Raw genomic sequence first — 25,924 nt, forward strand, 5'->3', positions numbered from 1 at the left:
ATGAAAGAACAATGTCTCCGCTGGTGACAGTAAAACGCATCTCAGCGACCATGTGTATGTGTGGTCCTATAATTAGACATGTGGTATATTGTCATGCAGCCCAGACAGATGCTCTTCACAGTATTTCCTTCCAAGTGCACGCTGTGTTTGCTCCCTCTGTAGCAACAATCCACACACACTCACACACATACAGAGAAAGTTTGTCATTTGCCTCGGCAGAGCACAGCAGCAGAGTAATTTGCTGTTGGTTATGAGTGTATCTACTCTGTAATGCTGAGTGGATGCACTCCATCAACAAGCTTTTACTTCCCCTCTCTCCTTCCGTCTCTCTCTCTCTCTCTATCCTCAACCTCTGTCCTGTGCTTGCCTTCAGTGTTATTTTTTCTCAAGTACATTCAGAGTCACCTTTCAGTAAAGTATTTAGAAGAAGTTACTGGCTGTAGTTGGGTAAGATTAGTTGCAAAGAAAGTGCTGCACCAAAAACCTCCTTATGATTGCCACAGTGGCCTATTGTTTACATGGAAGAGACAGATTTATTTATACTCACTCACTAACTGACAAGCGGTAGCGAGACTTGAAAAAGTGGAACACTAAAAAGGAGAACGCCTGCTTTCAAAGTAACAGTTGTGCCTTACAACCACAATATTTCAGACTATTTTGACTTTGAAAGTCAAGGGTCTCCATTTCTGGTATGACCACAACATTGACCAACACTGACCACACCAGTGCACAAAGCCAGGTCCAAAAAGACAGAAGAATGAATTCTAGTATTGAACAACTTGACTGGCCTGCACAGTGGAGACTGCGAGCAAGGTCTTCTCGTCCAACATCTTGTCCAACATCACTGTCTGCAGAGTCAACTCACAGATATGCTTCTGGAAGTGTGTTCAAAAATTCACATGAACACAAGCTTCCTTGTTCGGGTCAAATCTGACCGATTTACAAATGAAAACACTCATAAATACTGTGTTTTACATCTGATTGCCTCAAGGCCTTATGAAATCCTCCACACTATGCACTTGAATATATAAAAGTGATGAACACCTCTTTCATTGAATTTTGAGTGTTTTAATCAACTTTGTTACATCTGTGGTGTTTCCGGTCAAAAGTGACTGCCATAGGAAATGAATGGGAATCCATTCAAGCAAATGACAGTTTGTAGGAGATGTTATTGCTATATGTTAACATGGTGTCCAAAGGTCAGGGACCACTATTGACAGTCATGCTTTCATTTTGGGTTTGATTATAATGAACAGTTGATTTTCACTGCATGAATTCCACAATTATGTGCAGTACGGCTGGCCATGTTGACTTGTGACAACACGTGACATCAGAAATTCTCTGCTCTCTGAGTGTCCAAGTGTCGCTCATAAATGATCAATAGGATTAAGGTCAGATGACTCGTAGGAAAAGTAGTTCTTTAAGTAGTTTCTGCAAATTATTGTCTTTGTTTGGTTTACTCACCAACCAGTTAAGCACTGCATTATGCTTAAAGAGAAAATTACTGATTGATCAGAAACAAGTGGCTCCTCGTCATTAGACCTCCTTGATAAGCATTTATGACAGACAAATCAATTTGATCAGAGGAGTGGTCAATATACTCCCCTCTGCTGCTGGGTATATGTTGATTATAGCTCACCTTTATCGACCTACTCTCAATATCACCTCTCTTGCCTTCAAGCAATGAATTTTATGTTGATAAGTTCATCTTGAAAATTGATCCTCATTTCTTAGTTGTGCATTTAAATTAAAGCAAAGGAGCATAAAATAGAAGTGTTCAAAGTGATCAAAACTGCACCAAAATTATTTATTGTGAGGCATGGACACATGCTCTCATCCTCTGGTGGAGTCTGGCACTAGAATATTGGGTCCGTTGAGTCCTGTTGTGAGGTGACTCCACCATGGATTGGGCTTCATCTACAGCTTCTGCTCAAGCGGTTTGGGATCTGGAGGTTATGAAGGCCAGGTAAATGCCCTGTGCTCTTTGTCCCTGAGCCATTACTGAGCTTTTTTTTTTTCAGTGTGGGTGGTGTTCCAGGATTTATCAGACCAGCAAAAATAATAACAATATAAATATAGCTATATTTATTATGGATTATCACTTGATATCAGAGAGCTGGTGAACACACATGTGACAGCAGGCATGTTCCAATAATGAAGGTGTAATCTAGCATAGTTTTATAAATCTTCTACTACATCAAATCTCCAGAAAACAAGACATCTATCTGTCTTATCATAAAAGAACAAGTGCTGTCATTGTACCGAGGTCACGATACTTTTGGTCTCTATCAGTTCAACAAAAACTCCCAACTTCTTTTTCTACTGTTGTTGTGGGTTTATTGATAGTAGTTTCCAAAGGTTTATAATAGTGGTAAGAGTGAACTAAAATAGTACCTACTCGGATTGACTCAACGTGACTCAACTCGTTTTCCATAAGAATCGTAAAGTTGAGAGTCATAAAACTACAGCAACGGTATGCTGAGAAGGAGGAAACTGCCCCTTTCACAGCAGCCTTTTTTGATTGTCATAGCAGGGTAAACACAGGCATAATTGCTTAAATTAATTATGGGCACATTCTATTAAGTGTGTCACATCATTTCCAATGAGCCAGCATGCAAAAAATAAGGCCCTTGGCCCATGTAAATGGAGCAGGGCCATAATTGATGTTATTAATTTTGCCCTGCAATGCCATGTCAGAATGGTTTCTGTTAAGGCCTATTGTTGGAGCCTTTTTTTTTCTTTGGCTTTATCACTACAGGCAGAGGTAATTAATTACAGAAGTAATTACATTTCTCTTTCATTTAAATTATAATTTAGTGGCGTTTTAACCCCATTTATGTCAGTGTCAGCGCTAACACATGACTAACACAAGGCTCTTTTTTTCCCTTTTTTACTGCAACAATACTCAGTTGACTTTCACTTTATTGACCAACCTTGATAAGCGTTGTACCTTTGAGTCCTATTGTTTAAATTATTGTAATGACATTGTAAAACCAGTTGTTACCATATTATTGCTCAGTTTAGCTAACAGGGTTCGAAATTGCAAATAACCAGAAATGTGGTTTGGATATGGGGATGAGGGATTTGTAAAAGAAAAGTCTTCATTACCAATAGTAATAACACGTCTTAAACTACCAATATAACTATTCATCATGAGAGAAAATGGCTGTTGATAGGTTATGATCATCTTGCAGATACCCACATGGTCTTTGACTTTTAACTTTAACTTAGAAACATCTTGATATATCAATGGCATAGAAACAGAAAATATATCTCCAAAGACTATCCTTTAAGTAACAGAAGTCATGGCAAATATGAAGAGAGGAAATGAGTGGAAAGAGAGCAACAAAGATAAAGTTCAGACCACTGAACTGCCCGAGATCTAAGTGGGATCTAATCTCTGTCTAGAGGCAGAAAATCATTGACACTAGCCACAGGGAAGCATGGTTGTGTAATGGAAGGGTGGTAAATTTAGCCAATAAGAGGTTTTGAGGGCTAGTGCCAATACCGATGTCTACTGGTGAAGGGTACTGTTTATAAGTGTTTTAAGCACGTTTAAGTTGAGCTTAAGTTGGACAATTTTCAGCCCGAAGAAACTTTTATAAAGTCTTTATATAGATGCATAGAGGGCACTATACACAAAACTATGGTAAAATACAGTGAAGGCTAAGGTGTAAAAAGTAGATTTACTGTGTTAATTTTAGTAAATCATGTTTTAGGCCCCAGTCATTCCCCTGCAATCACCAGTTATTAGTGAAAAATTGTAGCTGGCTAATGGTTGCTGTAGCTTTTTAGCGGGAGTAGCTGAAATTGACTGAGGCTTCAAGAGATTACAGTCATGCTGCTTAGTGCTAAAATGCTATCACCCATATGCTAACATAGCAATAATGGATATGGCATGTCCATTCAACATGTTCACCACATCAGTATAGTCTGTTGGCAAACTGGTAATTTACACAAATGCAAAAGCACTGAAATCCGCTTTTTTATGTGTACTGTATTTGGCCATAAACTAAAGTAGTGTACAAATTAAATTCCATGTAGAGATGGAAACATGTAACAGTGAATGGATAGATTGCAATGAAATTGTGGCAAGTTAATCAGTCCCATAGTCCTTGACTTACTACAGTTTAGATATAAAACTGAAAAGAGTGAAAAAAACCATAAAAAATTAAAAAAGAAAACTCAAGTAACGATGGACCACAATTCTCACCAATTACACAGGACAAAAGAGCAAAGGTTTTGATAAAATGATTTCAACTGCAGACCTTATTAATGAAAGCAGGCTGTATTTCCTCAGTTCCCATAAAACATGCAGATGTGATATTTTCTCGGACTTTTAATCCATATTGACTTCAGGAGGAGACTCACTTCTTACTGAATCTGCAAACATAATTGTATGAATTTGCTTTGGCATATGTTAATGTTGATTTCCAGGACGATTCATAATATGTGTGTATGTGTAAGAAATAGATTTCTAATTTAGTGAAAGAAGAAAAACGATGATAAAATAAGCGATAAGTTTTGAAAATGATGACCTTCAGATGCTGGAAATGTAGTGAAGAAATAATGTAAAGACTGTATGCAAGATTAGACTGTCATGCCTATTTATATGCACATTGACTATGCAAATGTGTGCATGCAACTTTGATGTAATACATTCCCACCAGTAAGTTTTGAAAATGCAGCAGATTATCAGGCATGCTTTTGTGGTTAATTTAGCAACTTGTTTCACTGCAATGTGGGTTTTCCTGAGAAAACTGAGAAGCTGTTGGCTAAGGCGAACACTGTCCTGACTGAATAAGGTACATGTCTCCTGATTATAGGGCAACCATCCAAAGAAAAACACATTTTCTGCCAGGAGTTCTTTCTTTAAGCAATGATTTAATGCAGAATTTGATGTGGCATTCTCAAATACTTGAAAGAATGTCGGGGATTTGTGTTAAAATTCATTTGATGTTACGCTTAATTTCCTAATAAATTTCATCTCAGCATCCGTCAGATCATTAGGCTGAAATGAAAGTAGACATTAAGCTTGTGGAGATTTGTGGTCTTACTTGACAAAATAAGCCTCTTAATGTTACCCCTGGGGGTGTAAATTTAATTTACTTTTCTTTTTTTATTTTTTAGGTCATGAATCCATGTAAAACATCACCACTGTGGCATGACACTTCATTTCAGTGACATAGAGTCTTGAAATAATTGAAAGGAAGTGTAGCAAATTTTACACGAGCACATTTTAGGTAATTCCAGTCGCAAAGATAATCTTTCTGGTTGAGTTAAAGATGAAGCAAAAATATATTTTCTCGCTATATGTTGCTACAGAGCTAATATTATGGATTTAAATATTTTTGTTGAGAATACTGTATATGCTCAAACAGCCACTTTATTAGGTACACCTTAGTATTTGTGGGCTGGAGCCCCTTTTACCTTCTTCATGGCATAAATTCAACAAAGTGCTGGAAACATTCCTTATAGTGTTTTTGGTCCATTTTGAGATCATAACCGTTGTTATAGATTTATTTGCGGCTCAAACGTAATCTTAATCCCCCATTGGATGACATCCCAAGTGGTAGTAAGGCGCCCAAAGTGTGGCAAGAAAATATATCCCTCACAATTACATCTTCACCAGCAACCTGTGAGCTTCTGCTTTTCGTAGCCCATCTGCTTCAAGGTTAGGGGTGTCATGTGATCAGAGATGCTCTTCTGCATAAATTGGTTGTAATGACCTTGTAGTGACCTCTGAGATCAGCAAGGTAGTTTCACCCAGAGAACTGCCACTCAGTTGATATTTTTGTTTTTCAGACCCTCCTCTGTAAACCCTAGAGATGCTTGTGTGGGAAATCCCAGTAAATCCCAGTAGGGACATTTTCAGCACTGCCTGAAGTATTAAGATCAGCCTGTCTGGCACCAGCAGCCATGCCACGTACAAGTAATTCATCATTCTGATGCTCATTTTGATTTTTTGGACCATGCTTACATGCATAAATGTACTGAGTTGTGACAGAGTTGTGACTGTTAAAGAAGTGCACCTAATGAAGTTGCAGGTGAATGTATAAATTACATGCTTTGTCTGAGGTTCATCATACTGACTTGTTCTTTGCTACCCACTCACATTTAAGATAACAGATTTTGAAGGATCCTGAGTGCTGAGCCCGGGAGCAGGTTGTTTGAAACCTCAACTGAACCCATTTTTCACCAATTACTTATGTCCTTGTTACTTTTCCTCACAAACAGTTAAATAATTCACACGTTAATTATGAGTCAATAACATCAGCGGCAGCGATCTTTGGGCTAATGGATCAGGGCCTGTTGCATGCTTTCTGTTAGGCATTGAATTGATCAGAACTCAAACAAAACCTATTAAGTTTTTATGGATTTCTTTATATTGCTAGATCAACTCTATACCTTTAAAATACCTAATGTGTATAGTAGGTTTCTTTGATCCCTAAAAAAGCTCAGACTCCCTAAAGTTTGTCAGTTAACAGTAGTGCAAACTATTTCCTCTCTCTCTGCCTGCAGACGATGAGCAGTCGTTTTTTCCCCCATGACGCCATCATCACCGACGCCGTCCTCAGTCTGGATGAAGACTCTGTTCTCTCAACCAATGAGGTGAGTTAATGATAGTTTATCAACCAACTGGCACTACACTGAAGTTTTACAAACAGGTGAACTGAGACACTGGTGCTTTATCAACAAAATGAGGTGAGACAGCTGTGCTCCCGAGGCACAGTGTTACCAAACACTGATATCAGCCTCAGATCCCAAGTTAGTAAAGAAGCCACTTCACTATACTGTGTAAAAACACATGGAAGAACAGTTCCTATTTCTTACTCTTAGCCTAAACAATGACTTTCAAAGATATTTAGTGAAAACTGGTCTTTGATTTGAGACGGAGGTAAATAAAGCAGTTACAATGTCTGCTTTTACAAAATTATTTGACTGAACTGACTTAAGCTAGCATTCACTCATTTAGCGTTTTAAAAATGTGAAGATATTAAAAACTAAAAAATCTAAACCCAAATCTTTGGCTAATAAGAAAAATGTCACAGTTTCAATGATTAGCTGACAATCATGGTGAAGAATGTATTTCTTCAATTATTCACTTTTCAGGTTACACTATGTGGACAAAATTATTCAGCCGTTTCTTTATCTCGGAATTCAGGTTTTTATACTTTCCATTACCACGGGTGTATAAAATCAAGCTCTTGCAGTCTGCTTTTTGCAAACATTTGTGAAAGTGTGGTACCGTAATCGAATGCAATCTGTGCAAGAAGTCAGGTTATGTTATTCTACAATCAGCTGTAAGTTGTATTATTGAAAAGTTGAAGTGTTTAGGAACCACAGCATCTCAGAGCATGTAAAGTTAAAGAGCAGGGTTGCGAGCGCTGAGGTGCATAGTGCATAAAAGTCACCGGAGCTTTGCTGACTCAATAGCTGCAGAGTTTCAAATCTCCTCTGGCTTTAACTCCAGCCCAAAAATGGTGTAGCTTGGCAAGACTTTCCATGGCCGAACAGCTCCTGTAGGTGAAATGTGTAGGTGTCCCAGTACATTTGTCAATATAGTTTACAAAAGCAAAGTAAAGTTGACCTGACAGGTCATGTCACTGCAGCTTGAGAAGGCATCTGCAAATTTTAAAAGCAAGACAAATCAGAAAACAGCTTCATCTATTTGACACCACGTGGAAATGTAGATCCTGTTTGTTTCAGTGTGTTTCTAATTGTGGTTTACAGCTCACTTCAAGTTGCAGTTCATTTAGCTCTCAGGGCCACTGTAGAAAATGGTTTGACAATGAGGATTAATCAGTGGCTTTGGTAAAAGTAATGCAAACTCAAGTAACCTTGCCTGCGGCTCCTAATATGCAAACTTTCCCAAATTTAATAAACCGCCTTTGTGAAACATCTTGAAAGTTGCAGAGCAAGTTGGCAAAAGCAGAGATATACACAAATTGTGTTCATCCCTACAATTTACTCAACTTTGATAGAAATGAGGACTTGAATACTATAATTCAAACATAAATGCATTTGGACACAACTGCACAAAAACAGAAAGGAAGGAAGGAAGCCTACGTCTGAAAATGTTATAGCTTGATGTGATCTGCATGGTTTTATGGCAGTCAGTGGTAAAAGGTGACGATATCTTAACACATTATTGATCCTCTTTGAAATGAAACAGTCTGTTCACGAAGAGTCATGAATACTATTCATTATAAATGAATCTCCTCACTCTAGAAAACAGCACAATGGCCACTGAACTTGAGGTGGAAAATGTGTTTTGCTTTTAAAGAATGCTTAAAAACTAAGCGAGATGAGTAGGAAGTCTAACATAGCAGCAGAATCGGATAGCAAAGAGTTCTGATTACAGACGCCACAATCTGAGATCCTGCCTTTACTAAATTACTGTGGAACTCGTTCAATTTGTATTCTTGTAATTTAAATTAACCCAGTGAAAACGTGAGGAAAAAAATCAAAATGAGGAAGGAAAGAAAAGCAGAGATAAGGAATAATGTGAGCAGCGTTAGAATGCGAAAGAAAATACAGGCTTGAAAGGGGAAAAAGTGAAAGTAACAGTGGTATGAAAAAAATTATAGAGCAGAGAGAAATGACAGAGAAAACCAGGTGAAAAAAACCCTGCTCAAAATCAAAGCAAGAGCAAATAAGGAAATGTTGGAAAAGCAGATTGAAGAGTGTTTAATGAAAAACAAAGCGCTCTCATGGAGTCAGGAGTTTTACGAGAGCCATTAACTTTGTGTCTGTATCATTACACTGTCAAAACACAGAGCGCTTCTTTGATTAAAGTCTCACTTGTTACTTAAAAACAAGGATGAGGAACACTTTTTTACTGTTTTAGAACAAATTAGAAACCAGAGAATTGTTTAAAGCTCTGTCAAGGGAGGAAATAATGTTGATAATCCACCTTTTTAAAACATTGAAGCAGAGTTAGTGAGCCAAGTGGGGCTTAGTAAAACCACTGAAATATAAACATTGCAGAGGCACACTAATTTTGAAAGGAAAAGGATTTAAATTTAAAGGTAAATGCAGAAATGTAGCCTATAATTATACATGAGGACTGATATCTGTTTGCTTACCATTAAAAAGGTGATAGAACGCCAGTTTGTGCTTGACTGAAAGCTTTTCACGTGTTTACCTTCCTAACAAGGGGGAGCAATGATAATAATAATAATAATAATAATAATAATATTTATTTGATATGACCACCTTCATACTTCAACACAGTCTGAACTTTGTTAGGCAAGCTTTCTTGGACTTTTTAAGTAGTCTTCCTGGAACAGTTCTCTAGACTTGAAGGACATTCAAAGCTCTTCTGATGTTGGTTACCTTTTGTTCAGTTCTCACATCCATGACTGATAGCACTGCATTGTGGGTTTTTCTTTCAAAAAAGTTCAAATTTTGTGGCTTAAGAAACAAACACAGACAATCAAAAAATCCTCTAAAATTGGTTTAATTACTTTAAAATAAAAAAAGGAAGGAAAAAAGACTTGCATAGTACTACAAATCAGAAAATACTGTCAACATATTTTATTGTCATTTTTTAGGGCTAAAACTGTCTAAACACTTGTGACACTTGGAGGCAAAATTCACTTTAAACCATTGAAAAATAAAAACATTGTGCACAGTTGTGGTAGATTTGTTCCATGCTAGCTTTACCTGGTAAAGTTTACCCTGAGTTTCTGTGTAGTTTTCTGAATTTTTGAAGGCTATAGCCATTTACATTTATTTTTTATATTATATATATTTTTGGAGGCTGGCTAACAGCTTTAATTGCAGTACTGCAGCCTTCTAGTGGTAGAGTTTAAAAGTCAAAAAAATTATAATTTAATGGCTACTTAAATATTTGTATTAACTTCCTCCCTAGTATAAATCTAGAGGTGAATGATACATGAACAATCCCCTGTACAGTATAAGGAATGTGTAATAGTGAGTGGAGATGTGTAAAGTATGGTGTTTCTAATGGTATAGAAAGCCTTTTTAAGAAAACAGCCTTCATTGTACATTTTGTATTAAAGAATTCCATACATTTCAATTGAAAAACATTATTTACGACTAAAAGCTGTTGAAAGTTTTCTGAAATCAGATGATCTATAATGCTATCAAACATACGCTCATTTGCATGAATGTCCAGATAGACAAATACAGACAAGTATGACTCAAGTCACAAAGTTTCCTCACCTTTAAGGCAGCAATACGGTCACAAGCAGCTCATCTGGGATGCTAAATTAGTGCTCCTGCTTTAAGAGCCATTACAAGTAGCTGCCTTGTTTCTTTCTCTGCAGATCTTCAGCGAATGAAAGATGCAATCCATAATAGATTGTGAGGCCCAATGAGCCCTAGAGATCCAATATATCTTTAAACTCTGAGATGTTTTATTGATCGGAGCAAGTCAATGTTCACCTTTTCTACGCAAACGGGATCGCAATTACACTTTATAGCACCACAATTTCAGGCACAGCAATATGAGCAAGTTTCTACAACTAAACTTTTATGAGCACACGGCTTGTTTTATGAAACGAGAGGAGGGAGAAAATGTCAGGGAGAGAACTAGTGAATAAGAGAGGAAGTGAAGTGAATCTTTGCTGTGCTTACTAACCCATAGCTCTAATTGCCCTTTTAACATGGTGAGAGGCTTTATTGAAAGGAGATGAAATATGTCAATTCACTAAAAATGTGCAAGAGAGAACATTACACTTTTAATAGGACTTTTCATATTACAATACCTCGGCAGAAGAATGGCTGTGCCAATTTCATAATTACATTGTTTCAGCTCATTAAATGTATGATTATTCCATGAAGAGAGATTAGAGAAGGGGATACGACCTGACAAAGCTTTTGTCGTCTCTCATTGGGCAGCCAAGCATGCTGCTGAATTATGCCCTTTGGAAGACATTTTCTATATGGTAGATATGGAAATTGTGTTACAACAGCAGTGGCAGAATCTTGATCCTCTTTTCATTTAAAGGTTGTCTCCGGATTTGAAACATGTTTCAGAGCACTTATAATTTTCATTAGTATTCAAGGTTTTCAGTACACACTTAAACAAGTCATAAATTCATAGAAAAGATGATGATTTGACCTCTATGGTTTTCTTTTGCTCATGGACGCTATCTCATTTCATTTAGGGTATTTTCTCACATTAAGTTCATATTTCTTACCTATTGATTGATTGGATGAGTTGAAAGTGTCACTTTGAGGCCCCCGGCTGCAGCATGCTCGATATTGGACCGACAGTGTGGGAAATCCTGCCAATCAAAATCTGAATTCTTCCACCTTCAAGTGATTTCTGAATGTCTTTCTTGGTCTGCATTAATGCTTAGTTGTGTCAAATGTCTATATGAACACAGCAAACCAGCTGAGCATGGGTTATGCCAAGATAATGAGTGTTATTTAATTCACCTGTGAGTGGTTTAAATCTTGTGTCTCAAACACTTTATGAAAGATGCATGTGGTGTTCAAGAAAAATGAAGCCAATTTAGAAGCATCTAAAACCTGGTGTGTTTCTAATCCAGAGCAGCAAGCAAGGAAACCTAATATTAGTTTAAATTTGAATCTTCAAATCCCCACATTTTCACTTACGCACTATATGATCTCTGGTCTCAGCATCACTGCTATTTTCCTACAGTGTGCATGGCTCTCTGAAGTACATAAAAGGGTCCTTTAAATTAAGTGCTTTGTAGTAAGTTTTTGAAACAGTTTTGATAAAATAAGACAACATATTTTTGGCTCATATTAATTCAAAAAAATTTTTTATTAACCCCTCTATCGATCCCTACATCCTCCTTTGGCTTGCATCTTCCAAATTACTTCAAAGCCTCAGTCACACAGGCCTAGAGACCGGTCTGCAGCCCCCTGCCAACTTCTGGTCACTAGGGAAAAACATGTAGTTCCCTACTGGTTGATGAGTGGTTGCTGGAGGTTCATGAGTGAAACTGGTCGAGCAGTCATCCACTGATCGGAAGGTTGGTGGTCGATTCCTGGCTTCCCCTAGTCTACATACCAAATATCCTTGGGCAAGATACTAACCCCAAATTGCTCTCCGATGCATCTATCGGAGTATGAATGTGTGTGAATATTAGCTAGAAAGCACTTAGAAAGATGTGCTTGTGCGAATGGGTGTGAATGGGTGAATGCACAAGTTGTGTAAAGCGCTTTGAGTGCTCAGATGAGTAGAAAAGCGCTATATAAGAATCAGTCCATTTACCATTTACCATTACCTTTCTGCAGTATATTTCACATAGGGACAACAAGCAACATCCAGCCACTCAACGCTTGCAACTGGTTTGGGGTGAACGGTGGTTGCCAAATGGTCACCAGTTGGTCTCTAGGCTTCTGTGACTGGGGCCCTAACATTTACCATTTGGACATTTGCTGGAAAAAAATCTGGAGCACAAATTCAGTCTACCCTAACTTCCCTTTGAACCAAGGAAGCTTGGTGTGCTCCACATACACATGTAAATTATAAACCTTTACTTTGAAGAGAATATGTCTTGATATTGGATCTGCATATTTAATATTTTAACTGTTTGGAGATTCAGCTGGTGTCTGTATGTAGAAGTTGTAATAGGACTGTGGTGCTGGCATGCAGCACTGAACCCCAAATGCTTAACCTTTGCAATCTATAGAAGAACCTTTAAGCAATCAATGAAAGACACTTTTGGAGTCGCCCAGATGAGACATAACCTCACAGCACTGAGACTACTTGGTGAGAATGGCTATAGTCCTAAAACGCTGCAAAATACAAAACTGCTGTAGCTCCCTTTAGCCCCAAAATGCAGACCTTAAAACCCAGCTGGCGATCTTGGATCACACTGAGACTGCTGGTAAAACTTCATCAAAGCCACAGCACTCCAAACCAGCTGGATGCAAGATCAGTTTACGACACATTTTCCTGAGTTTTATCATCCTGAAGACAGGTGGAGGTTGACAGTGAAAGCACTGCAGTGGCATTGCTTCATGGAGAGGAAAATAAATAAATAAAACCAGACACAACTTTTCAACAACCAAAGCATTGAAAACACTGAGGGGAGAGAGGGGCTCTAAAATCTGATGCAACTCCTTTTCATCTTATAACATTGGACATGTTAAACCCAAATGTCAGGAGAGATTTGTAGCAGATCTATTGCTGGATTGACCCTCAACTTTTCAGATCAATTTCGGCTTTGTAGAATCCATCAGTATGAATTACACACACACACACACACACACACACACACACACACACACACATATATTTGTGTGTTGTGTTTCCATCAGTTCAAAGGACGTTACATTGTCTTGCATTAACATCTTGGAAGTTTACCCTAACCTGAAACATAACCGTCACCATTACCATAAACTTTAATGAACCTTTAAATGTAACTGTTTACTTTGTGGAGTCTTGCAAACACACACACACACACAGACTGTGTTCAAGGCTCATTAGAAATTTTCAGTCATATCAAACGATAATTAAGACAGACAGATTGCAATGAACCTTTGCTTTGTTACTCACTTACTTTATAAGTGGTCTCTCGCTCTCTCTCGCTCATACACACACACACATACACAAATGAAGTGCACACACACAGCTAACATGTCCGTTCTTGAGGACCTGTGCTTTAAATCACCTTTTCTCAGCTTACATCAGATGCTTTACGGTAATTTAGTTCATGACAGAACATCCACCTTTGGTTCACCCCTCTCCAACTTCTAGTTCCTCTACCTGTGCTACTCTGGTAATTAATTTCTCTGTGTGTTCGGGTGTGTGGATGTGTGTATCTAACAAAGTATTTCATTATGTGCCGAGCCCCTTATTCTCTAGTGTGTCTGGCCGAATGTCTCAGTGGTGTTTTGGTATTCAAAAGAGGGTCTTTGTCAGGTAGCTCCATCTTCTTCAAGGGTACCAGCTGCTCCACAAAAAGGCCATGAGAAATTTCTTCTTTATTGTGAAGTAGGCAGTCTCTGAGGAAAATGGAGCAGGAGACAGTCAAAGCTGGCACCTGCTTAAAAGATGACCACAATGCAAGACCAGCAACCTGTTTCTGCTTCGAGGGTCTCGATCCTCAAAGCATCTAGTTTCTTGGTGATGCACACACGGTCTCCTTTGACGCTGCCAAATTGACTTCCTGGCCACAGCAGTCCTGATGGAAATAGGGATGGTGTTGGTGTAAATCACAAGCTTGTTAACCAGTTAACCACAGTTCATGCCCCATTGGTGGGGTTGTATTTTGCACTAAAATGGACAGAAGTCTATGAAATACACTGCATCACACACTTTCAAACTTTCCTTACTTTCCTCATGATATATACCAGCACACCCTCCTAATTTAAGTTGCAAAATATTTCATTTCTCTCCCTGTATCACTGCCTGCTGTTTTGAAGCCTCCACTACCCCAGAATTTACCTGCACAAATATCCCCTGGGAGGGGATATTTATTCATCACTCCCCATCTTTGATATATAATAAACCTGGAGCCCAGGCACCACACCTGACCCTGTAATGAATCATTTTCAACATGAGCAGTCTGACTTAATTAAGTTCAGGGTTAGGGATTTTATGACCTGAGAATAATAGATAAGTAGATAAATAGATATAATTTTTATTTGTACTATAAATCTGTTTGTTTTAAAAAAGATTTTTTTTTTAATTTAAAAATTAAACCTCATTTGATCATGCAAGAGGAAATTATTATGAATCAGGTCAGCACAGCCAGGTTTAGAAAGTGACTCAGAGTTCTCTAACTGATCAATGAGTGCACTCTGATATTTAAATGACATTTTAACATGAAGTGCTTCAGTGCTTCAGCTGGAATGAAAACAGTGCGAAATGGCCTCAAAAATATTCTTTGTGTAGTTGTGAAGAGGCAGAGAAGTTGTTTAGAAGACGGCCTTGTTGGTTTAGCTGGCTAAATGCCATTTGACAGGTGTTTTGAATGCAATTTTTACCACACTGCATATATTCTGAATAAGCTGTATTGCATTTCTTTGTGCTTTTCTTCTCTCCATTTTTTCTCATTGTGCTTCCACCTTTGCTTCTTCTTTTTCTTTTCTTTTTTCATTTCCTCTACACATCTAATCTATTCAGTACCTTCTTTCTTTCCTTTCTGTTTGACCAGGTGGACTTCGCCTTCACTGTATGGCAAAGTTTTCCCGAGCGTATTGTTGGTTATCCAGCAAGGAGCCACTACTGGGATAGTTCCAGATCACGCTGGGGCTACACTTCCAAGTGGACCAATGAGTACTCCATGGTCCTTACAGGAGCAGCTTTTTACCACAGGTACAAACCCACAGGATTTCTTGCTTATCGGTGAAGTTGTATTTGTGTGAATGGCAGAAGAGTGGCACAGAAAGATGGCACATGGCATCGTCTGTGATGCAGACAGTGTGCTAGAGCATGAAGATGACATTATCAACTTATTAGTCAGCCTGCCTTCCCGCCCTCACCTGTAGCTACAAGCATTATGTCGTGATTTAATGAGTAAGATTACAGATAAAAGCAGCAGAAATAACCTCTCAGAACAGTCTCTGGGTTTTCTCTTAGATAGGGTGAGGACCTCAGTCAGAGGCACTGCTTGTGTGGATTAAAATAAAAATGTTTCTTAAGCTTATTTAAGAGAGGCTGTAATTGTATTCTTGCTACCACTGGATAGCTGCAAGTTGTGTTCAGAAGCCTCGAATTCTACTCCCCCAAAAATCCCCCAAAATCTCAAAGATACTAGTTTTAGAATTAGAGTTTTGGTCTGTTTATAGACCATGCATATAAAGGCCAACAACACCCTTCAGTACATGGTGAACTTATGATTGCCTCCAATCATGGTTTGTATATATATAGGTCCTGACATGGAAAAATTACATTTCTATAGGATGAATGCCCTGCAGCACAATAGTTTCTCCAGATCATTGGATCAAGTTAAGTAAAAAGTAGTCTGCTTTTCTGCATTTCAAAATTTTACAGCCTTCAGCCCTGAAGTGTTGATGTCATGCTCCTGTTTTTGTGTTTGTTATGGTTTACATTCTAGTTCTGTATTGGTGTCTCTAGAGTTCAGTCTTCCCTAGTCTCATCTCTTTGACTTTCAGCCTTCACAGTCATGTACCCGTGTCTGTCTGTCGTCTCCCCAGTCCCAGGGTCAAGCCCATGTGTCTTAGTCTTGGTCACAGTGTTTGACAGTCTTCTCTTTTCATGTGTATTATGTTCAGTTTTGCTTCCCCTGTCTCGTCAGTCAGTTTAGTGTCAGCTGTGTTATCCTCCTTGTCTGCGTTTTCCTCTGTTCTCTGTTGCTTTTTTACCTCATTGTAGGTAGTGCTTCTGTCTGTCTGGATGGTTTTTGCCTTTTGTTTTTGTTGCCCAATGCTTAGATGTTTAGTTCAGTTCTGTGTTGCCAAGTCCTGGGTTTTTGGGTCCACAACTCTGCCGGCCTCACATCTACACCTGTGGATATGACAGAAGAATGTGACCAAATAATGGCCCGAGTGGACTCAGCCCTGGACGAATGTGGGTTGGCTTTAACAAGGATGAACAGTCTTTTCATTCACATCTCCCAAGCCATAGGCATAAGGCACAAATTTGTTGGATTTAACATGCGATTATCCAGAGGAACCCTTTGCTCCTCCAGGTTCCCCGGTCTCCGGAGATGGTCTGTGCTCTTACCAAGGCTAAAGAAGAACTGCAAGAACTGCTGTCTTCATGCTTTTCTCCTCTTGTCACGTCAGCAGCACATGAATACCTCCTCATCCTTCAACAGCTGACAAATTCCTCCTCGACGCTGACTGGAATAATAACTGCAAAACTCTGGGTGCTAGGCCAAGCAGCCCCATCTAGAGCAAGCAGAGCATGGTGTGTGCAATGCGGGGCCCCAGCCTGCACAGTCCTCATCAGAAGTCTGCACCGTCTGGGCCCGAGGCTGCCACACCATGGCAGTCTATGGCTCGCCACTGACGCTGGCCACCTGCCAAGCTGCCTTAGGGGTCTACATCTCCACTGTTCCCAGCCTCCAGTCCTGTCGCCCGAGGTTCTCCGCCCGCCACACCATCGCCAGACTCCAGTCCTATTGCAGAGGGTCTCTGCCACCATCACCTCCAGACCTTCATCGACTCCACTGCCAGCCTCAGCCACTGAGTTTTACCCTGAGGTCTGGTCGACCCCCTGAACTGTGTTTTGTCTTTTGGACTCTTAGTCTTGGTGTCAGTGTTTGTACTTCCTGTTTTATTTTGATAGTCTTCTGTTTCATATGTATTATGTTCACTTTTGCTTCCTCTATCTCATCAGTCAGATTTGTGTCAGCTGTGTGTTATCCTCCTTCTATATATATTGTCTGTGTTTCCCTCTGTTCTCGGTTGTGTTCTCCCTCATCGTAGGTGGTGGTTCTGTCTGTGTTTCCTCTCGTGATTGAGTCAGTTTATTTTTATGGTTGTGACTGTTCAGTTGGGTTTTTGCCTTTTGTTTTTGTTGCCTGTTTTTCCAGCATTAAAGCTGTGTTTTTTAGTTCAGTTCTGTGTTGCCAAGTCCTGCGTTTTGGGGTCCACAACTCTGCCTGCTACACACCTACACCTGCGGATATGACAGTTGACTTGTTTTTCTTCTTGTGTTGTGCTGCAAAGGACCTTCATATTTTATAGTATATATAAAAAAAATCATATAGAGGATGCACCAAGAAAACTTGGAGATATGACTCATGATTTTCTTTTAAAGTTCACACACACACAACTCTACCTACATGTCTGTTCAAAGAAAAAACCTTTAAAGCTATCGCTGAGACTTGCCCCAGCATTTTTAGAGAGGTTATATTTATATCTTAAGTTTGGATGACTCATGTAATGATCGTTAAAGAAATATATATAAAATGTAAAAAAAAGCATTTTTAAAGAAATATTTTTTTATTAGTCAGTGTTATCTATGCACATAGCCGCTGTAAATGTAATGCTGCTGTATTTTACGTTAGCAGTGGTGCTAATGTATAAGCACTCATTAAAAGCAATTACGTAAAGACATAAACTGCAGTCCAGCTTCTCTTTTAGTGCTGCAGTCAGTTTGTCTCATGGTGCAGATGTTCTGCATAACCCGCCATTCCATCAGCTTCCCAGAAATACTTATCCCATCTCCAAGATGCAAACCACATTAAAATTCATCTTTAGGAAAAGGGATAATATAATCTTTCTCCACCTCTGCTATCATGAAGCAATTGTCAAAAATGCAATGCTAGGGCTAAAATAAAAAATGGTAAACTCAAGTATTAAGCAGAGCGGTAAATTGAATGGAGAAGAGTGATGCTCTCCAAAGGAATTAAAGGCATCTTGTCACGCAGATAAACAGCTCTCTTGTTGTTCTATTGTTAGGATGCTCAATGCACCTCTTCAGTTATTTTTGTTATTTAGACTCCCAAATGCAAATGTAAGGTAGAAAAAAATGTGCCAGAAGGAACATTGTAAAGTGTGTGTGCGTGTATGCATTTGTGTGTAAGAGCGAGGGGTGGGAGACCTTGTCAGGGAGGTAACCACTGACAGTGATCTAGTGCTCCCATGCTGCTGAGAGTGCAACACTGCAACCAAAGAGAACAGAATTGTGGCTTTTAAAATGAAAAATACACACACATCCTAATCCCTAATCTGCCCTTTTCCTTTATGCATCAGATACTATCACTACTTGTTCACTCACTACATACCGGCTAGCCTGCTGACAATGGTGGACCGCATCGCTAATTGTGAAGACATCCTGATGAACTTCCTCGTTTCGGCCGTGACCAAGCAACCTCCAATCAAAGTCACACAGAAGAAGCAGTACAAGGAAACCATGATGACCCAGGTTGGACAGAGTTTTACTTTTATCGATACACTGAGACTGTATACTTGTTCACTGTCTCCTATAGAATGTATCTGCCTCTGCCACAAACAGGCTCAGATTTTTACTCTACGTGTCTATAGCTGTTTTGACATTATCCTGTCTTGCTTTTATGGCTATAGAGGCCAAGTCAAAAAATTACCCTACTTTGTCTGAATTTGTCCGGTGTCCTCAGAATGGCATTTTTTCTCTGAAAAATGTTTTGACAGGCAGCAGTCATCTCAGTTAAAGTAGTTGTCACAAGTACAATAGTGTGCAATGTTCAGTCTACAGACAGGTGTTTATTCCACAACCTGAGCATGTCCTTTCCCACAATGGTAGTCTGTAAAAGCTTTGTGAAGTGTGTCATATTACTTTGCAGATGCAATACAAAAACTCTGAATCAGTGTTCGGCATTCTTAAGGTTAAAGAAAGTAAGACTGAATTCTTTACTCCAGTTCTGTAATATGTACCAGCTCCTTACTAGCTGGCTCTCTCCAACTCCCATTCATATCGCTGCTCAACCTCTTTGAGATTTCTGTTCGTGGTTAGTGGTTGCTGGGGATTCCTGGTTGTCTGTGAAATTAATTGCTAAAGCCCCAGTCACACAGGCCTACACACATACCCCTTGCAAACATCAAAAAGCATGTATTCTCCCATTGGTTAGTGAGTGGTTGAGAGCAGTTGCAGGCATTCAGTGTGCTAAACCAAAAACCTCCTTGTGATTGCATACTGTCCCGACAAATGTTTGTGCATGTTGGAGGTACATCCCATCTTTGTTGTGATCGTGTTGTAATCATTACTCAAAAAATTAATTATTACACATGTTACAAAGAACACTTCTCTTAAAATGAATGCAGTGTATTATTATTAATCCCATGACAAAACAATTAATTACACTACTCATTACATTACTTTTCTGTGTCTCTATAAAAATCATCGAAATTTAACAGTGTGAACCTAGAGGCTACAGTCCCACACACCAACACAAATCTTTATCCTATTGAGGAGAAACATATTTTCTTTATCTTAGTGTTTAGGTATGAACACAAAGCTGACAACACAAAATAAAGAAAATGAAATGAATGAATGAATGAATGAAAACCATGAAAACCAGCAGCCTGACTGCTCATCCATTTGTTACCTGCTGAGGTTCAAGGTCTAGTAGCTGACCTGGGGTCGGCATTCGCTCAGCTTTAACATCACTTGGTGTCCTTGCCTTGGTTAGCTTTAGCATTCTGTCTGTTCAGATGCTAGCAAAAAGCCAAAGTTGTTTTAGCAGCATAATGCAGTAATTTCTGTGCTGGATGCAGTTCAGACTTCATGATCACGTTCTCATTCTTTTGTGCTCAGAAAGCCCAAGAAGAAAGAACCAAAACAAATCCTGTTTTTCCGCGTTTTTTCCGACACCCGAGTTCTGAGGTACCTGGACATTTATACAGGTGTTTACTGACAAGTTGGTGTATCCTATGTAAACTACAGCCAACCGTAGTAATCTGCTAGCAACCGGAGTAATCACAAGGACCTTGTGATGCAGCACCCTCTTTGTGACTTTGTGACCAGCAACAGCATGCAACCTCCAGCAACCACTCGTAGACTAGTCTCTAGTCCTGTGTGATTGGGGCCTTCAACAGTCATCTGAGCCTTTCAGTAGAAACAATAACTTTGAGGTGAAAAATGTGCAAGGGAATTGGAGTAGTGCTTCATCACATTCCCTTTCAACATGAAATGAATCAATTACAAATGTTATTTGGACAATAAAAAGGGAAGAAAATTGTGTCCAAGGTTTGAAAATGAAGGGTTGGTGTTCAAGAGCTAGGAAAGAAACCCAGTCATCCCATATCCTGACTAAAAAAAAATAGTTATATATAGTCCAACTATCCATCATTTTTTTGTAGACAGTGTATAATTAGTCACTTGTTTTCATGGTTACATTCAATGAATTTGCAGTTATCCAAAGCTAAAGTGCCTTCCAAGCTTCCCCTTGTTAAAGTCCCCTTTTGGGATGATTTCAGTGTTTGTTAACAAAGTCCAAAATGTATTTCATTCCCCATAAAACATTTGCAAATGCTTCTGTTTGGAGTAGTTTAGCTCTATTAGCACTGTTGTAATCCATGTGTGCCAGCTGGTAGTCCTATTTCATCTTTTCCGTGAACATTATCGCCACCACCTGCTGATCGGTGGAAAAATATGAGAGACAGCATTAATGTGCAAGCAGAGCATGAGAGAAACCAAATGGAGGCTTCTTTTAATTTATTGCTCATGACATCGTTGGTCCATCAAAACATTTTGTACAGTAGCAACACAGTTTAAAGATGATGAAAGTGCTGTGTGTTTAGAGACCCTTTTCTTAAGGAAAGAAGAAGATAATAAGAGACTATTAAAAGAGAAATGGTAGAAAAGTTTCAGGCCACATACAGCCCTGACCTTCTCTTTGGGAGATCCCTGTATGTGCATGTGTTTGTGTGAGTGTGTGTGTTCATGGGGCCAGCCCTTTGTCAGGTTCTGATTGATGGTCTGACCACAGGCAGGACGATGACTCAGCAGTATGGACGCAGTGATTAATGTCTTAATTGTGAAAGCAGCACGACAAACCTAGATTTACTCCCCCTTTACCCCTCCTCTCCTCACTCGATCTCTCATTCTTTTTTTTCTGTGTGCACCCCCACCTCCTCAATCTCGCCCATGATTTGTGACTTCGCTTCAAGCAACAGCAGATAGACATTTAACATGGAGAAAGAGGAAAGAGCTGACATCTTGTGGGATACCTGGACCAGAATGTTAAATGATTTAACATTTTTAAGCTGTTTTATTTTACAAGTCATATTGTATTTTAGGCCCAGATCATTTCTGTCACTGGATATTCTTTAGCAGTTCATATTTTTCTATCTGAAGATCAGTTTCCTCCAGCTTTTACAACCCCCTCTCAAAAGGCTCTACTGACCCTACAACTGCACTTTCTCGGGTTCATCTGTAGCAGCAACCGGGATGCTCACAACTTGTTGTCTGCTGGCATTTCAAAATTCTACTGTTAGGCTAATTACTTGGTCAAACAGATGCTCTCTTATCACCTCGCTATTAATGTCCCGTCACTAGCTTCCTGTCACATTTAGGACCCAGTTTAAAATTCTCACTGTAACTACAGCAAATTGTTTGACTGCACTCTGTCTCGCCCAGGTCAAACAATCTAAAACGACTGTTTGTTCACCTTTTTCCGCATTAACTGTTTGTTGAGTAATGCACTGTGTCACTGATCAGCAGCAAATTGCCACAATTCCTGCTGGTGGGGTTGAGATTACATCAGGGATCGGTACTGAGCCCCCTTTTTTTTGCATTGGTGATTAACAGGTTGACAGATGAGGTCATGCAGAGGTCTCCATTAACTATGTTTGCAGACGACATTACAATCTTTTGTGTGAGCAGTAAGTACATAGACAGAGCCTAGAGAGTTGGAGGTATGCTCTGGAGAGAAGAGGAATGAAAGTCAGGAAAAGCAAGATGCAACACAAGGCGTAAAAGTAAATATCTAAGGAGTAGAGTTAGTGAAGGTGGATGAACAGCTGGGGTCAGCCATTCAAAGCCAACGAATAGTGCAAAAGAGAGGTGCAGAAGAAAGTGCAAGCAGGTAGGAGTGGGTGAAAATGAGTGTCAGGACAGAAGGATGTCTGTCAGGCTCAGGAGAGACTCGGAGGCAGACCGTCACTAAAGTTCAGAATTTATTTACACACAGACACCAGGTGCGGATATATACAGGTGAGGGGGCACAGGAAGGGGGTCTCCGGGGAACACAGGCATGGGAAGGGAACGGGCTATGTACACAATCCTTCACTGAAGCTCAGGTTAGCTCGGACTCTGGCTTTTAGCTCACCAAACGGCGGTCCTCAGGCTGGCGAGAAATCTGGTACAGGGAGGAAGAACAGGTGAGTTGTGGCACGAAAGAAACTCGGGAAAAAGCTCAGACTTGCAATGACACTGACGAGTGTTACACAATAATCCAGCGAAGAAGCACTCTCAGCAGCCGCCTTAAGAAGTGAGCGTGGTGATGAGACGATTGCTTGCAGGTGTCCGAGCCAGGGGCTGGAGCCGTCATGACTCCGCCCCGGTAGAGCGTTTGGATGAGTGGCAAAACATGGCTCCCACTGAAATGTAAAGTAACTCACCTTTAATCAGTGAAACATCAAGTTATGAAAATCTTTTTTTCATTTGGAGTTCAATAATGACACGATGCATGTATTACTTTAAATTCTGGGTAGGACAAAGTGTTGCACAAAGCCACTCTCACCCTCCTACACACACACACACACACACACACACACTCACACTCACACTCACAAACTCACACACACTATTTGTATAACTACCACCACAGAAACAATCATAGGTTTTAGAGACCTAAAGTGAAAATAGAACATCTAGGAAAGAAAACCCAAATTAAAATCCATTTGACGGATTTGTTGCAGTGATGAAAGTTTAAAAATGCAACTTCGGAACAGAGCCTTTCTGAACAATACATCATGTGGCTCTTATCTATAGCTCAATAGGGACAAAAGCTTGCCACAAGTTAAATGTCACAGCTTGATGAAAGAGGGAAATTCATAGGCAATTCAATGGGGCTTGGATAGTACAGACAGGCGTGCACAGCTGGAAGGAAAAAAGTGAAGGTTTCTACATTATAGAGCATTGATTACAGTTTAAACGATGGAAAAATAGTTCAGAGCCTAACAAGCCAATTCCATATTTGCTATGATGACAAAGGTTTCGACTTGTCTAACAAGTGGTGTGAAGGATACTGATTTGTCTCCGGATGTTAAACAATATGAATATGCTTCATTGTTTCCAGAAAGATAATTGAAAGAAATACTTTCTGAAAATTGAAAAAGAGACAGACACATAGATGCTGGCTAGGTTGTCTGTGAAATAATGGGTGTCTGTTAACTTTTTGCATCAACACTGGATTAGAAGTTGAGGAGATTGAAGCAGGAAACAAAGTGATAATGAAGTTTTTTTTCCAAAGATTCCAACAAAATGTTTCACCTTTTCCAGCTGTTCCACCAACTCCCTCTATGCCATCTGGCCATCTCTACACAGATTCCCTGCACTAATATATCATTGAAATCCCAGTGAAAATCGACCCACTCATACACTTTGTCTCTAAACCTGTTGGCCCGAGTCAATGTGTACTTTAAATAAAAGTTTGAAATTGTGTTTTCTTTTTGCTGATTATGGCTTTTTTATTACATTATTGCCTGCTGTAGAACTGAGGTGATTCATCCCTCCTTCCATTTACTCTAATACAGTCCTCTTCTCCCACTCTCTCTCTGTTTTCCCACATGAAGGGCTCCAAGGTGTCATCTCGTTGGGCTGACCCGGACCATTTCGCCCAGCGACAGAGTTGCATGAATGCCTTTAGCCACTGGCTAGGTTTCATGCCCTTAGTGCACTCCCAGATGAGGTTGGACCCAGTGTTGTTCAGAGACCAGGTTTCCATCCTGAGGAAGAAATACAGGGACATTGAGAGGTTGTGAACACACAAGGACAGACGCCAAATCACAGTCGAGGCTGGAGAGCTGTGTTCTGTATCTGTGTGTTCTTGGACTCCCTGTTCAAGAGGACAATACACACACTGTCCTGAATAACTGTTTATGAGGCTATAAAGGAAAATTCACACATGCACTGGACATAAAAGTGATAAAACACTGAGGTATTTGCAAGACCATTAAATGCAAATTTCTATGGGAAAAAAAGCTTCTGTACATGTGGCTGGTTACAGTGAGCAACTGTGCATAGCTGCCATCTATGACAATACACATAAATATGAATGCATGTAGACACATGCAACAAAGACTTGGACACATTTCAAGCTGACCACGTGTACGTATGTGTTGCATGGTTTAAACAAGACAAGACTGTGTTTTAAAAAAAAATCATGTCTACAGTGGAAGTTGACAAACGGTTAAAGAGATTTGAGTTAAAGGTTGTATTCATGAAGTCAATAATTAAAGAAAAGAGTTTGTGTGGACGAAAAGGAACAAGCTGTACTTTCTGGCCACATGACAGCTAATGGCCCCAAAACACCCAGAGACGATGGCAGTGCACCTCTTGTATATTACTGTAGATTTGCAGCAGCATTTCCTGTCTGTATGAAGCAAATAAAAAATAAAATAAAGAGATGTTATGTTATAAGGCGAGAGGATTTGTCTCAACTCAGTTCAGTTCTTCCATTCATTTTAAGAAAATTGCATCTTTCTTTGACTACACAATTGTACTCTCCTGACTGTTTTTCCTATACATCTATAGCGAAGTAAACAATAACGAGAAAAATGTATTTTCAACAAGGAACTGACTAACTAATAAAGTATGATTAATGCAATCAAGAAAGAAATAAGAACATCAAAAAGGTCAACATCTGACAAATGTTTAGCAGTGACGTATTAACCACATTATAGAGATTAGATTGCAGTTTTCATTAGATTAGCTACAGCTAATGAATCCACAAAAGCTTATGGGAAGTAAATGAAATATTCTCATCACTTTGCTTTGGCCATAGTAAACAGCAGCAGTGGTAAGAAGTGGGAGGGCAGCAGCTTGGTTCATAAATGCATACAGTCTTTTTACTGTCTCAACCTCAGAATCTACAGACGGCAAATGAGGCAGCAGCTGGTTTTACTGCAAGTCCACCGAATTACATAAAGTATGTAGTGGTGAACTGAAACAGCAATAAAATAAGCAACATCAGCTTTAAAGTGATTATCAAGCCTGGGGTGAATAAAAAGACCTTTATGATACCAGTGAGAAGAATATGCAGTCTGCTGTTTTTAGCTATGTGACGGGGTAGTAACTTAGTTGGCAGATAACGGCAGCCTGTGGTGTGCGGGCTAGTGGGATTAGGCTTAGCTGAGAGTTGCAACTTGCTGCTGCCAATAAGAAAAGTTTACTTTCAATGTTGCCTGGTAACAGCCGTGACCATAACTGCTCAGTAGCTGTACCTAAAGGCCCATAGTGCAACAAAGTGGGAGACCTTAATGTGGGAATCCTGGTCTAGTGTTGTATGACTCACAGTCTAAACATAACAACTGCTCTCCTCTGATTAAAAGTCAACCTGTGTAAATAAAATCA

General features: G+C 39.5%; 1 protein-coding gene across 1 annotated transcript in view; it reads left to right on the top strand.

Annotated features, from left to right (window-relative positions):
- The window catches only part of LOC100700775 (exostosin-1), a 312,004-nt gene extending 286,915 nt beyond the window's left edge, over positions 1 to 25,089 (top strand). The window contains exons 10-13 of the mRNA XM_003456622.5: positions 6,523 to 6,612; positions 15,111 to 15,271; positions 18,622 to 18,793; positions 24,145 to 25,089. Coding sequence (XP_003456670.1) covers positions 6,523 to 6,612; positions 15,111 to 15,271; positions 18,622 to 18,793; positions 24,145 to 24,333 — 612 coding nt within the window. The 3' untranslated portion in view covers positions 24,334 to 25,089. The remainder of the gene's footprint in view (positions 1 to 6,522; positions 6,613 to 15,110; positions 15,272 to 18,621; positions 18,794 to 24,144) is intronic.
- The last annotated feature ends 835 nt before the right edge of the window (positions 25,090 to 25,924 follow it).

This window comes from Oreochromis niloticus, linkage group LG15 (genome assembly GCF_001858045.2).
Source record: "Oreochromis niloticus isolate F11D_XX linkage group LG15, O_niloticus_UMD_NMBU, whole genome shotgun sequence".
NCBI classification, from domain to species: domain Eukaryota; kingdom Metazoa; phylum Chordata; class Actinopteri; order Cichliformes; family Cichlidae; genus Oreochromis; species Oreochromis niloticus.